The sequence below is a fragment of the Podarcis filfolensis genome, assembly GCF_964270895.1.
Source record: "Podarcis filfolensis genome assembly, chromosome: 2".
Classification (NCBI taxonomy): Eukaryota; Metazoa; Chordata; class Lepidosauria; order Squamata; family Lacertidae; genus Podarcis; species Podarcis filfolensis.
The window spans coordinates 88,981,510-88,996,717 of record NC_139605.1 but is presented as its reverse complement, the minus strand read 5'-3'; the positions used below and the strand labels follow the sequence as shown (position 1 = coordinate 88,996,717).

Below are 15,208 nucleotides of genomic sequence, written 5' to 3'. Positions count from 1 at the left end.
AAAATCCTAGAAAGACACTTAGACCTACAATTTCCCATGATATCTGGTCATGGGGAAAGCATATTGAGTGGTGTTCAACTAAGTTTTACTCAGAGTAGCCCCCCTGAAATGAGTGGCTAAGTTAGATCCATTAATTTCAGTAGGTGTAATCTGAGTACAACTTAACTGAATACAACTCAGTGTTTTGCATAGATGGGCACTGTGTTAATGGCTCTCGACTGTAAACCTCTAGGCCAGAAGACAAAATGCACCACAAGTATTGCCCTTGTAGCAAACTGCTGCATTTTCCTGCTTGGAAAAATGCAGCCACATCATTGCAGCTTCAAATTTCCACAATGCTTCATCCTTCTTTCTTAAGCAGTAAGACAAGGAGGCACCACAGCACAGCATTCCTCTTGGTGGGAAAAATGTTATGGTCTGAAGCAGGGGTCAGCAACCTTTTTCAGCCGTGGGCTGGTCCACTGTCCCTCAGACCATGTGATGGGCCAGACTATATTTTGGGAAAAAAATATGAACGAATTCCTATGCCCCATAAATAACCCAGAGATGCATTTTAAATAAAAGCACACATTCTACTCATGTAAAAACATGCCAATTCCCAGACCGTCTGCGGGCCTGATTGAGAAGGCGATTGGGCCTCACCTGGCCCATGGGTCTTAGGTTGCCTACCCCTGGTCTGAAGTATGAGATTACTGAGACAGGCAGCCACCACAGCACAGCTCTGTGTTTCTGTAGTCAGAAAACATTTATGTGATGAGCTATAGTAGTGGGAGAATGGGAATCCCTGTTTGTAAGGTTCTTGTTTAAACCAGCCATTCTTTTTCTTGGAGTAATGAACCAGTAGCATTTGGTCTCAATCTCAGCAAAACTCTTTAACTCAAGTTAGTTTACCATCTACTGAAAAAAATATGCTGCAGCAGGGCAGGGGGCTAGTCCTCAAGATGTTGTACTACAATTCCTGTCATTCCTGAAAATGGATCATTCTGCATGGGGCTGATAGGAATCCTAGTCCAGCAACAGCTAGATTCAAGCAGAAGCCAACTGATGCTATGTGTTTATATATTTCAGTATATGCAACAGTCTTGTACTCCATATACAAATCTGTCAACTTATTGATCAATCTAAATCCATCATTTGCTATTTAAAACAACACTAATACACAAATAGGAGGGAATCTTGCCCATAGAGCAATATACCAAGACTTACCTCATCAATTGATGACTCTTCAATTAGACGTGGAGCATCAGCAGACAGAAGCCCATGAGTTGCCATGATGAAGATCTTATAAGCACCACGCTCTTTCAGGATTTCTGCAGCTGCCACAAAGCTTTCCACATCATCAATGATGTCATCCTGAGAAGCAAAACAAATCCCAGTTAAAATCTTGCTAATAATAAGTTATTAGCAAGCACAAGCTGCTCCACTGTCCCACAAGCAGTATGTAACCACTTCAGCAAATCTGGAATAATTTGAAGATGCTTCAGTTACATATGAACTTTTGGTACATTGGCAATAAGTATTTCAGTAGCAGGTATTTATACCAGAGCATGGTATGAGTCTGCTTCCTGGACAGGGCTAAGTTCCTATAATGAGCACATGACAGGCACAAGCTTGCCAAAGATTTATGAAGGAGTGCTGTTTGGAAAATATACATGAAAATGCTTCTTTGGGCAAAGATATATTTGAAAATACAAAAATGGCTTTAGTTAGCTCTCTCTCAATGAGAGGTACAGAATGCAAGCTGCCCATACTCCTGGTTACAAACTCAAGAAGTGTCTTGTGGAAAGGCAGGCACTAGGAAGCTAGTCACACAGGCTACACAAAATGTACTGGTTTGGCACAAGGCCCTGTCAATTTTGTTGACTGTTTGAGAAACCAGAATAGGGACCTTTGGGTCGGAGGTTCTGAAAAGCTTGTTCATATGGAGTTCTATGACACAGTGGCAACATGCACACTATACAAGCTTGGATAGGCCAGGATGTCTAGTCTTGCATCTTAAAACAATCATCCCTCCAAATGGAAAGGCTACTGTACCTAGACTTTTGTCCAGGAGGTTAGCAATGAACCCCAAAGCTTCACTCAGTGAGGTGTCACTGTCTATCAGAGTTGGATTTTCTTTCCAGATAGAAAACTAACAGGAATTTATACCACAGCCTCATAAGGCCATTTAATACTGGAGGAGAGCTTCCTTATTTAATTAGTAGGGAAAAAGTGAAACCAGACAATACAATGTGACCGTTTAGTTTTCCTGCATGGCTTCTAGCCCAGTCCTGAAATCCCAACTGCATCCAGGCATAAATATTTGAGATGTAATGAAACCTAGGGAAAAAATCCCATTTGTCATCATGGCCTTTTAGTTCCTTACCACAATGATGGCAATTCTACCTCCAACATCTCCAACTACTGTTATTGGTGGCTTCTCTTTGGCCATCATAACTAAGGAATAAAAAACCCAACATCAGAATCACAGCTTCATTGTAATATGCATATTCATCTTTCATGCTTTGTATGAAAGAGACCTCATACTGGACATTTTGTTTCACTTAAATGAAAGACAGTTCAAATAGCAGCTGTTATTATTACTGAACATAAACAAACCTTGTCACATTTAAGCAATTCTGAATGAACTGTGTTGAGACACAAAAATTATGTCTCACAGCACTGATTTCAGCCACCCTTTAAAAGGTCATCTTTAGATACTCCTCAAAGGGGAGGGGAGGAGGAGGGGTGGTGGTGGTGAAACTTACCGATATTTAGGGTTTCACTTTTTGAAATTTGAAATAGCCCAGGTTTTCAGGACCAGTCCTTTCACACACAAATCACAAATCACCCAGTTTTCATTTTAGAAAGTTAATGCAGGCAGAGAGACTTCTGGTATTGCCATTTAACAACTGATTGCAGATTATTCCTGGATGTGTGCATGACCTCTGATTTAAAAGCAACTTAATTGTGCTTGGTTCCTTATCTCCCTTTAGGTAGCTACAAATTATTATGTGTGCAGAGTTTGTTTCCTCAGCAGAGAATTCAGATGGCTCTTACGCTGAATTGCCTTGCACATCAAACCAAAGGAAAATAAAAGTAAAGAAAAATGCAACAACATACAGGGTAGCTCCAGACCAGTGTGCAGAGTAGTATTTTTTACTGTTGGAGGAGAGTGACGTCCATCATCCATGTCTTGCTCTGTGCACTGAGCCTCCCCATGGATAACCGCTAGTCCTAGCCGTAGCCGCTCTGCATAAGACTGGGCCCTACATAAAAGCAACAAGATATTAGTGGGGTGAAATACATTCACTTTTGAAAAGTCCTCTGCTTTAGCTCATTTCCACGTGCTTCATTTAAACAGGATTCAGCTTGGGAAAGGAGTTTGCTTTTTCAACTAACAGTAAGTAGTTAATGCTTAAGAATGTTGCTTTTCACTATTGTTTTTCAGTTTCCTTTTAACAAAATAGACTCCATGCACAATCACCTTCTGCCACTTTAATATGAAAAGCAGATGCTATTTATTCTGGAAGTGTGTCAAACACTTCCAAAACATGATGCTCCTTTCCTCTGTCTCTGTAATAACTTCAAATGTTGAACTGAAGATATAGCCTAGGTCTGGATTAATCTAAATAGCTGTGCTGGCGGACGCCAGGGCAACAAGTACCACTAACACAATGGGGCTCCCCCCACCCCACACTCAGATCAGCCCTGGAAGGTTGGAAAATTCCTCCAGAACAGCATGCAGGAGGAGAGGGGAGACCATTCCATCTGGAAAGCAGAAATCCTTGTGCTGATGGGAGTGAGCTCCTAAGCATTATTTTACATTCCACTCAGAAGGGAAAAGAGGAAAGTGTCTCAAAGTGATAAACTGTTCAAAGTATTCCAGAAACAGGGTCTCCAAAGGTTCAAAAATATTTGTATTGGTATTCACTAGAAGCTGATGTAATTGAACAAGAAGAATCAGTACACACAAACTGTTTTTTCTATTGGCATGGATGGACTGATCCCAAGCCTTGGGGAAAAAATCAAGAAAAACCCCTAAGCAGTTTACGTATATTCTTGGTTTCCTTCAGAAGGTCTATGGGGCCACACCAGAATAGTCACATAAGAGTAATACAGCTAAGTTATCGAATAGTAAACAGATATGGGAAGGGATGAAGACTGTGCATGCACCAGGTCCAAACAGGTTGAAGATGCTGCAGTTGCATCAACTGTCACTCCATTTTCATTTTTATAAAGAGAGAATTACCACTTCAATTCAGGAAAACTAAGGGAGACATGTCAGTTGCTCTTGAGCTAGATACTGAATAAAGCTCTCCAAATATACCGGTAGGTGGTGGTCAAGAAATGCATTGGGCTATGCATCTTTTAAACACGCTATCTCCCACACTGATGGTTTTCCAGTGGCCATCCTATATTAAAAAACTGCCCTAGGTTCATGCCTATTAAATTATATTAAGAAGATCTTTCCCCACACTATCCTTCCACAGATGAACTTTTTGCAGCCCAGAGGGGGATGAATTTATCATATATCTTTAAAATCTATTTTAGGGTTTCTCGCTGGTGTTTTAAGGTATGCAGTAGAATAAGTTCTTGGTGCATCTCCTTGCTATACTTCTGATAAAAAGAAACTGTTTCCCAGCAGAGACTGTCACTTTCTCCAGCAAGAGAGAAAACAGAACCCAATCACCTTTTGATTTTCTTTTCCCAATTCCTCACATATCAACCATTTAATCTCTAGCGCTAAGGCATCCTTAAACATTGTCTGTACAAGCTGATTTTGTAGGATTTATTCACATCAAAATTAAACTGCATTTACCTCTTAGCAGCATCAGGACTCTTTGCTACAATTACTGCATTTCTGTAATCAGGAATCTGGAGCACATTGAAACCATGGTGAGACTTTAAAGCAGTTAAACTCTGACACAGAATGAATTAGATTTTTTAAATAAATAAATAAAATTGCTCTTTTGTTACATAGGGTGACAGCTGAGAGCAATGCTATCATCATTCTCAAAACACTGGGAGACATTCAACTAAAACTGGCTTTTAAATAGTTCTACACAGTTTTTACTTTCATTGCTGTAGGATGTTTAAGTAATTAGACCCCATCCATATATATATATATTTGACTAGCCTTAGCTCAGGGCCACACTAAAACATGAAACCATGGATTCATTAACAACCACCACAAGCAGGTAGAGGCAAAGTCAGAAGAAAATCTATGAAGAAAATTACTGCCAGAATTAACCAAGCTATCAGCAAATGCTTCCCAACATGCCAAGCAGCTTGCACTTTTAGCAAGGAGCCTGTTAAGATACATTACTGGGATCCCATTTAACAGCAAAGATTAGTTGCCTGTAGCAAGCATAAGCAATATACAAGTCTACAAACGACCAGCACTAAACAGTGTTCTAATCAAGCTGAGATTATAACTATTGATGGATCAAAATAAGTTCACCTCTTCTTGTATATACTGAAGCAAGAAAGGGGAAGCCCTCAGGTTATCAACAGGAAAGCTGAAAAATCCCTGGATTTCTTTTTGATGAAGATCCATAGTGATGATGTGTGTTAAGCCTATAAAAAAGAAAGAACATATGTTACACCAGGGTGGTAACTGCCAGCCTAGGGGCCTGATGCACACCCAACCCACCTTCGCAAGACCTCACTAAATCTGACAGCAATAGCAGATGGGGGAAAGAAAGTAAAGTGGACATAGTGCTGAGGTGGGTGAAATGGTGTAAGCTTCTTTCCTTCTCCACCCCACTGTCCAGTGACCTAATGCAGATGAATGGATCAGCTGAGGAGAGGGAACATGTACAATGTCTGTGTCCATGCAAGGTAACCAGCTCCCTTTCGGCCACTTCCACCCTGGGGTTTAGCAAAGGTTGAATGTGACCCTCAGGCAAAAAAAAAAAAGGTTAGTCAATTAAACTCACTTAAGAAATGCAGTAGGGTGTCAGTCACATTGAAGCACCCAGGTAACATGGGTTTAAAGCACTTCTGCTCAAAGAGGTAGTCTGCAGACCAGTGCTGGTTCACTAGTCATTGGCTGCCAGTCCACAATGGCTCCATCACAGCCAAGGTTCGGCAGGATGCTTCAGGAACTCAATATGGCACCAGTCCCTGGCACATGGTGAGGAGGGCAGGGCTTGCCAGTCCACCACATCACATAGTTTGAGAAACATTGGTTTAAAGAATCTCATTCACAAATTTTACTCCTAACAGGTAACTGATCTCTTGGGTTTGGGTAACCCATCATGATTATTGCTACACACATTTCAGCATTATAGGTGACAGGGACCATTGAACCTTAGATGGATGTACCGGATGTTGACTCACAACGGACTTTGGCAATGAAACAGTAGTAACATGTAGAGCAAGAACAAGACTAAAAAACCCCACTGCTTTATGCCAATGTTTTTGTGCAATATTTAGAACAGGGCATTTTTTTTTAAAAAAAGAGCCAGACAGGTTTTCATCCAAGGTTCAGTAGGCCCCAGACAACAGTCCTCCTGTGAACTTTGTTACTTTAGTGGTCACCTTTGCTGCTCCAGCCTTCACAAACTTATGTCTCTCAAAAAGAGGCCTGGTCTCCTATCCACAGTGAGCAAAGCCAGGAATTTTAAGGATTCCATTTCTATTTCACCCTTCGTCTAAGAAAAAACATATATGTATGTCTTTTTACCCTCTATTTTATCCTAACAAACACCGTGTGAGAAAGGTGTGGTGAAATTCAACCACTGTTTCAAGGGCACCAAAAGAGTTTCTTGTTCTATTATATAAAATCAAACTACTAGTTTGAGGGTAGCTATTTCTAGTTTTTTTCTGAATAGTAATCACTGTTAGTATTAGAAATGCCATCCCAAATATGTGGCTTGTTTTAGGATTATTTTTGGCTGTTCTTTCTGCAAAAAAGAAATGTATTCTTATAGCAGGAAGGTCTCTCTCTGCAAAAACAGCCACTCACTTCTTCAGGGTCAGATCTATTGTGGGAGGTAAAATCTTCCTGCTTCTGGTCAGCTCACTCACCTGCTTTGGCCAACATGGAAGCAAGGAGTTTGCAGACTATAGAGCCTCTCTTCCTCATCTTGCTTTGTTTGCTGTAGGGGAAGTAGGGAATTACCCCAATTATATTTTTGGCACAGGACGTCCTCAGTGCATAAGCCATGATTAACAGTTCCATCACCGCAGTGTTCACATCTCTGAAATTGTTCAAAAATATTAATCAGTAATCCATCTGCCAATCAAATTCTAGAAACAGCTTCTTCTAAGAAGAAAACAATGTCAGCCAAAATAATGTGACCAGATTTTTAAAAATCATTTATTTCATTTCTTAGACCACAGCAAATTCAAAAAGAATGTGGCGGGGGATGTTAGCAGTAGCCTTTTGCAACAGGGAGCTAAACAGTGTTGGCAGAAGGTGAAAAGGCCTAAACATGCCTAATCACTTGCTGAAGGTATTAGGGGAACTCTGGACCTGGAAGCACTCTAGAAGCACACTCTCTGAAGCACAGTGAACATTCATGCTGCAACCCTTCTTTCATCTGCACTTGGCGTTCCACCAGATTTGGACCACAGTCTTTCCTGATCATCTGAGATGATACCCTTAGGAGTCTTTTGGCTCTCAAAGACATGTGACTGATTAAGTCTGTGTTTTAGCCAGCTGCTCTCATTTCTTCCACTGTAAGCTTTCCCTCGGAAAATTAAACCCCCATTTATCTTGACACATTTGCCAACGTTCTCCAAATTGGTTTGTTCTGCCTCCTATCTCCACCACACTGCACTGTTTATATACACAAAAAAGCTTTGTTCACCATCAAGGAAGTAGCCAAGAATTACATAAAACCACTCCATCCCCCAAGCAATTAAGACAAAAAGTTAACAGTGCACAATTTCCCCCTTCTGTGGCTTAAGGTGGCAGAGGCTAAGGAAGGACAGTCATTGTTTCCTAGGACTATGCATTTCACAAGCTATCAACTTATGCTTATGATTTTAAACTAAGATTCATAATGACCAAGTATGAACAACAACAGACCCAATGCTTCAGGCACATTTACATGTTAAGGAAATAGGCCTAGGTTAAAAGTGTTCAGAAGTCTCAAGGCAGGAAAAACGGGGAGTGGGAGAGAGAAAGAACACAAGGTCTTTCCAGCATCATAGATATACAGCACTTACACGAATCTAATGCACCACTGAATCTAAAGCACGCCTCGATTTTCAAAACTTTGAAATAAAAACAGTATTTGCTGGCAAATGTGAATCTGCCATCAAATCTAATGAGAACCCTAATTTTTGTGACGTAATATGGCCCAAAAAGGTGCCCATTACATTTGAGTAAATACGGTACATGGTAGGATACCAACTATGTTACTCCTATCTATTCTTACTCACCATTCACGTCTACTGCAGTGCTGGTTAAAGAGCCATCATCCCAGCCCCATAACTCGCCTCATCATCTGGGGCATTAAGCTCTTACCAGACAGAGAGGTTTGTGTGAACTAAAACAGAATAGTTCTTTTTTTATTCTTTAAGGCTATTTCTGCACCCCAAGCTACTAACCTAGATATGTGCAGGCAAGCAAGCTACACCATATCTGGGAGGCAGGAAGAAGGAAATCTTTTATAAATTGATTTGAAAGGGTGCCTTATACATATACATCAGAGCTGTTGAGTCGCAGCTTTGCTGCGATTCAGACCTTCCCAACACCACAAACTTAAACAGCACCCATGAACTGCCCTTGCTGCTCCTTGGATATTATTATTGATTAAATTTCTATCCTGCCCTTGCTCCCAAAGTTGACCAGGGCAGGTTATCTGCATAGCAGATAAAGAGAGTGGCAGTTGAGGCACTCCACATGGAGAAAGGATAAAACTAAATACCAGGCAAGATAGGATCATTTTTTGAAGCTACAGCACACTGCCAGATAGGCAGGGAACTCCTGGGCAGATATGCTGTAACTAAACAGCACTAAAGGCTATCAAGCAGGAACATTACTGGCAAGAGGCATTTTATTATAGAGTTCTGCTATAAAGATTAATCTAGTTAAAGGAGCAAGAACCTTAAAAAAAAAAGAGGATCCCAAAATAGCAAGTAAATGGAAGAGTAACTAACACAGTCTTCAGGAGAGCTTTGCAGACTGAGGAATTGCATCGGGTTTTAATTTACTGTCACTTTTAAGTGCCACATTAAAGTGTCGGATTTAAAGTCCACACTGTTGGTGTAAAAGATTAACTAGCATTAATAACATCATGGGCTCTCTTGTTAATGATGGTGAATGGGTAGTAGGGATGGCAGAAGTATATTTACACATGTAAATAGAGAGGAAAGACTCCAGAACAAATCCACTCAACCAGAGTTCCCACATATCCAAGGATGTGGGTTTATAAAATTCAGAATTCAATCCACACATACACACACAAAACTCCCACAAACCCTCACCTGGGTATTGTCTGAATAATGAACACATCCTGACCTCGAACAGATTCTTTTATTTCAACCCTTGTTTCTGTAAAGGAAGCACAGATATTTGAAAATAATCATTGCAAATTAGCCTACTGGTACCTACGTATAAGCAACATGGCTGGAATGGGGTGGGTGGGTTTAAAGATTTAACAACAACAACTTTATTACTGTTGTAGACCAGCATAAAGACTTCACAAAATTAAAGTATTAAAATGCTTTCCAAGTGTCTATTTGAGATAATGGATCTTTAGAGTCTGTCTGATAGCTTAAACCTGCCTGATGTATTGCAGTGTTTTTAAACTTTCTTTTTTCTTTTAGCCTTCCTAGGGTTCATGTTGCATTCTAAAGCAGTTCACAATTTAAAGCTGGCTGGAGGAATACCCGTGTTGTGATCAGTGGACAGGGGCATGCGGTTTAGAGGTGGTGAGCGTGGGAAGGGATTACTAGTGCATCCAAACAGGTGGGAGGACTGCAAGTCCTACCCTGCCAAGCCATTCCCACCACCGTCCATCAACGCAACTTGGCCAAAACTCTTCCAAACCATTACACCTAAGCTCTGCCAATGGATGCCCCTCCTCATCAGCTGAAAGAACAAAGTTAATCATCCATGTTGAAAGGCAGTAGACCTTTTTGGAAACCAGGTGCTGGGGACAAACAGGGAAACACTGTTGTCCTCATGCCCTGCTCATTATGTATTTTTAATCTTTGTTGGAAGCCACCCAGAGTGGCTGGGGAAACCCAGCCATATGGGTGGGGTACAAATAATAAAATTAATAATAATAATAATAATAATAATAATAATAATAAGAAGAAGAAGAAGAAGAAGAAGCAGCAGCAGCAGCAGAAGCAGCAGCAGCAGCAGCAGCAGCAGCCTCCCAGAGACGTTTGGTTGGCCAAAGCTAGAAACACAGTAATAGGCAAGATAGGGGCAAGGGACTTGCCCAAGGTCACAAAACTAGGTACAAGTGGTGGAATCTGAACACAACTATCACTCCACAGTGGTACAAATGTGGTTCCGGGAATGAAAAAATGTGTTGTGGGGGGGGGCAATGTTTGCCACCTAGAGCTCCTTAGAGGAAAGGTGGGGTATAAATGTAATTTAAAAAACAGTTCTTTTTGCAAGGGTAAAAAAGCACAATAAGTCTTTAATACACATATTGAATAGGTTTGTCAAAGGCTCACTCAGCCATTGACAAACAAGTCTTAGCAATTTTATTTATGTGTTGTGGAAACAGCTAGAAAATCAAAGGGCTCATCTCTGGGTTCTGAAAATAGGAGAATAGTCATTGGGAAAATGGCCTTGAGACTTTAAAAAAATGATAATTTCCCCCATGGTTTTTTTTTCCAATTTTGGAATGTCTATAGTCTGTTCTTCAGTAAATGCTCTAGAAGAAAAAGAAAAACCTGACTTGCCTCCATTGGTTTCCTGATATACCACAGATTTTCCGAGCTCAGCACCAAGTCGCCTAGAAAGAGACACATAGAGAGAGATTCTCAACAATAGCTTACTAACATAGGATTTCTCACCATGCAATTCTAGAACAGCAAAGCTAAACTCAGCACTAAAAGACAGGGCTTACTGACAAACTGCTGCCTGCCACAGCAAAGTTTCAATCCTGCTTGTTGGTCAGAACAACACTCCTGAAGCAACTATTATCACAGTAAGAGCAAACACACATATCCAAGTGGCTTAGGATATCTACCCTGAGTTTTACAGCTAGTTTAAGTAGAATTTTAAAACTAAAGCCAGGGCTGCAGGATTCTTAAAGCAAATTTCCCATTAAAAAGAAGGGACTGAAAAGCATTTCAAGTCTGCATAACCTGGTCTAACTCTTCCTAGGATACTGGAACTTACATAATTCTGGCATTAGAAATTTAACTGGGGGAAACTGAAGTAGGCCTCAGGTGGCTCAAACGTTCTAGGAACAAAGAGAGATACTAAGGTATACAGGTAGAAAATTTATTCAGTTGTCTTCTAGTCGTCCCACCAGCAGGGGAAGTTCAACAGATGGTGACATGGGATAGGACCTTATTGGTGGTGCTATCCCAATTATGGAATGCTTTCCTTCTAGAAGTACTATTAATGCCAACATTGCTGACAAGGGCAGAACTAGGTTATGATCCATCTGTTTGCTTGGGCATTTATGGGATGTTCTGTTGCTGCTATTGATGTGCTGGAATTTTTATTCCTACTCTTTTTTTGTTATGTTGTAACTCTCCCTAGGATGAAGAGATGAAGGACAAGTTATATACGTCTTAAATAAATTTAAAAGAACCAGCTATTAATTAGAAATCATCACTAAGCAAATATTTTAGCAAGCATGTATGCATTATTTACAAGATAAGCAGTTACTTAATATAGTACATTTCAACTTCACAGGCTCTTTCAAGTTACACTGAAAAGCTATTTATGCTTCAAGATATTATAATCAGAGATTTGTTGGAACATGAACATCAAACCAAAAGCCAGTTTGCTTATTTGTTTTTGATATTTCACACAACACATTAGAAGGCTACCCCTTTAATCAGCTTTACGGTTTCTTTTTCATAGCCTTTGTGGGACATACTGATCCTAAACCTTTCTGAGACGGGGAAAATCATGCGCACACATTTCTGAGCTTAGGACAAATCCAAAATAGAAAGTTAAGGTTCATAAGCTTTCCAGGTTGTGAGTTTTTCATTTTCAAAAAGTATAATGAGATTATTATTATAAATATAGAATAAGAGGCTAACTAAATTATGCTTTACTGCTGTTTAAAAGGTCACAGATTTGGAGCACAGTCATTCTGAAAGTGACAACAGCAACACAGAATGAATATCTCTTTTTTCACTCTAAGCACCCTTGAGATGCTAACTGGACTAACCAAAGGGGTTTGCCCAACTTCTTTGGGAGATCTCCAGTGTTGTGCCAGTGAATGTAACGGAATTCCTTTTCCTCACCTCCCTGCCACACCCATCTTAACAGGTATCCACCGGCGCCACAGGGTTCCCCAACCGTCCAGAGCAGATTTGGGAGGATTGGGGGGGGGGGAGAAGGGGAAGTTCCACCGCACAAGCAGATGTCAGCTGTGCAAATGGGTTGCCATAGCAGGATACCATCTTTTGCTTGATCTGCAGAAACGGGACCACAAATGCTTTCACCAGTGATGGGTATATTTCTTATTCTGGCATTTGTGATGCCCAACAAATATTTGTTTCCCAGTTTGTGCATGGCTTCAGAAGCAGAGGCTTGCCCCTGTAGTCACAATGACTACTTTGCCTCCACAGTCAGAGGCAATATGCTTCTGAATACCAGTTGCTGGAAACCACAGAAGGAGAGAGTGTTGTTGTGCTCATGTTCTTCTTATGGGCTTCTAGTTGGCCACTGTGATAAGAGGATGCTGAACTAGATGAGCCACAGGCCTGTTCCAGTAAATCTATTATGTTACTACTGTACTGCTAAACTTCAGAAGCACTCCAAAGCAGAGACCCTTCTTCTTCCAAATGTCTGCAAAATCAGACCAACATCAGACACAAGGCAACACTCCTCTCCCAAATCAGGGAGAGACAGGGTTGATGCAAGAACAGATTTTAGCATATCATCAATATCAGACAAATGTTGCAGACCCACGAACAAAAGGGTAATTATTATCTTGTTTCAGTTTCAAATTCTCCAACCTACAGGAGATAAGGTAGTTAACAGTGTACTAAGAAGAAAAACTGTCAAGATTCCCAAATAAAATATGGCTATACCACATAAAACGGTTGAAAACTACAAACTCTCTTTAATAAAGCAACAAATGGAATCAACAAATGTGCACACATTGTTTATAATACACCATGAATGCTTACTTTACAAAAGGCTCAGTAAAACTCAATTTAAAATATTTAAATCTGATTAAATTGTCACTTAAAGCCCCAACGTTTTAAAGTGAAAATAAAGAGTCTTAAAAATTGGGCTCACCAAAAGTAATGCTAAGCACTTGGGTGGGTCACGCATTCTTGAAGTAGGCTGAAGTGAAATATGTAAACTCAGGCATGTGGCAAAAAGCCTATTTTAGGAAATATGGCTTACTTTCCAGTTCATATACTGTTTAATTGCAACTCATTAATACAGGAGAACAAGATGCATAAAAACGTGAGACACTCACTCAGTGATTTTCTTCGCCAGCTCTGTGCAGGCTGCTGTGGAGTTTGCCGAGAAGACCCGGTAGCCACTTCTGGCTGCGTTCATTGCCAAGGAATCATACAAACCCCTTGGAGCTCGAGGGTGAGAAAACACAGATCTATAAGGTAACAGCAATTTCCTTGGCATCCTCCTCTTCAGCCTCAAGACTACCAGACCAGGTTGGGGGGGGGGGAGGAAAGCAGTTTACAAGCAAGATCTTCCCAAACCCAATTATTACAGCAGACCAGAATTATTACAACCACCAAAAAAGGAGTATTTCAAAGAAGTTAAGAAGCCCAACAAGTCAGATCAGTGTTACTGGTCTTTACATGCCCCCTTAAAATACTCATATAGAAGAGGAGATACTATTTGCATAAACAGGTCAAGCCCCTAAGAACTAGCATGCAGAAAGCTTAGTGTGAGGGTTGAAATTTAAAAGCAAAGTAAGTATGCAATGCAAAAAATGAGAGGAAGGGCAACAAGGAGTACAACAACGAAACTTGTTTACATACAAGAAGCAAGGTGGGGTAGGCAGACTCGGGAAAGAGGGTTTCTCAAGACAACAGGAGTAGTGGCGGAGAGAGGGCTTGGCCACACACGCGGCCAGCACCAGAGAAAAGTTGCACTGGAAGTAGGCAGGGCAAAGTCTTCCTGGGAGATATGGGGCAGAGGAAGCAGGGAACACCTTACTTTAATATTAGCAATTAAAAAAAGAAGGAGGCGAGTGCCTTCCCGAGGAATGAAAGGGAATCAGAGGCGTGGAGCTACGAGACGGGAACTTTCGGAATAAGGAGAAGCGGATTTTGAAAGGGGGTGGGGGGTCGGTTAGGTGGAATATGGAAAACGATGAAGGTGCAGAAGGATCAGACTCTCTCAGGCCACCCAGAGGAGACTAGGCTGGGGTGGGCAGCTGGAAGGGACGGGGGGGGGAAGGTTGGGGGGTCTAAAAATGAGGGGGGAGGGGCTGTGAGGGATGAGGCTGGAAATGCGAGTAACGGGGAGAATGGGGGGTGGGGAGAGAGAGATGAGGGCGGATTTAGCAGAACTGCGAGGCGGTTAAAGATGCAGGAGGAGGACAGCTCCAGGCACCGCTGCGGCTTAGGCGAACACACGCTCGACTCTCTTGCAGCTACTGGTCCCTTCCTCGTCGGGACTCTTTCGGGCCCGCTCGCTCTCCAGCCCCCCAACCCAAGCGAAGCGTCAACTCCACCAGTATGGCCGGTCATAGAGACGCCGCCCTAGAGCGCCACCTTCTGCTCTCGGCGGCCATTTTGCGCAAGCAAGGCCTCTTCCCCTCTCTCTCCCGCCCGCCTGCCCGGCTGTTGAGAGAAAGATATGCAGTCCTCGCCGGTGTCACGCAGACATGTTGAGTGAGGGCAGGAGGGAAGAGCGTGCTCAGTACTCACCACTTTCCCTTCCGTTCCCTCCTCTGCTTACGCGGGGATGTTTCGGTTGACTGTCTTAAAAGGGAGGAAAAGAAAAGAAATCCCACTGCCGCTTAACTGGGAAGCGCTTCACCTCTTCCTTAAGACCATGAAGAGTTTTCCCGAAACAAAGATGGCTGCTTCCTGGAGGGAGGGGGCGAGTCCGACCAACGGCCAAGTGGGAAGTTCT

General features: G+C 41.7%; 1 protein-coding gene and 1 long non-coding RNA gene across 7 annotated transcripts in view; one reads left to right on the top strand and one right to left on the bottom strand.

Annotated features, from left to right (window-relative positions):
• The window catches only part of PRPSAP1 (phosphoribosyl pyrophosphate synthetase associated protein 1), a 19,737-nt gene extending 4,529 nt beyond the window's left edge, over window positions 1-15,208 (bottom strand). Inside the window, exons 1-10 of one of the 5 annotated variants that reach the window (XM_083597942.1) lie at window positions 15,001-15,208; window positions 13,578-13,712; window positions 10,861-10,913; window positions 9,424-9,490; window positions 7,015-7,187; window positions 5,444-5,559; window positions 4,802-4,857; window positions 3,103-3,248; window positions 2,366-2,436; window positions 1,207-1,353 (exon numbers count right to left, since the gene is read on the bottom strand). In XM_083597942.1, the coding sequence (XP_083454068.1) occupies window positions 1,207-1,353; window positions 2,366-2,436; window positions 3,103-3,248; window positions 4,802-4,857; window positions 5,444-5,559; window positions 7,015-7,187; window positions 9,424-9,490; window positions 10,861-10,913; window positions 13,578-13,660 (912 nt within the window). In that variant the 5' untranslated portion in view covers window positions 13,661-13,712; window positions 15,001-15,208. Of the gene's footprint in view, window positions 1-1,206; window positions 1,354-2,365; window positions 2,437-3,102; window positions 3,249-4,801; window positions 4,858-5,443; window positions 5,560-7,014; window positions 7,188-9,423; window positions 9,491-10,860; window positions 10,914-13,577; window positions 14,871-15,000 lie in introns of those variants that run through there. The other 4 variants (XM_083597943.1, XM_083597944.1, XM_083597945.1 and 1 more) reach the window with 4 other exon arrangements.
• Window positions 3,257-13,541, top strand: LOC310755350. 2 transcript variants are annotated; one of them, XR_014544319.1, is made up of 3 exons: window positions 3,257-3,382; window positions 9,766-9,870; window positions 13,089-13,541. It is a non-coding gene; the product is annotated as an uncharacterized lncRNA (long non-coding RNA). The 2 variants fall into 2 exon arrangements; XR_014544320.1 differs by lacking the exon at window positions 13,089-13,541 and adding an exon at window positions 10,319-10,847 and having other exon boundaries at window positions 9,766-10,139.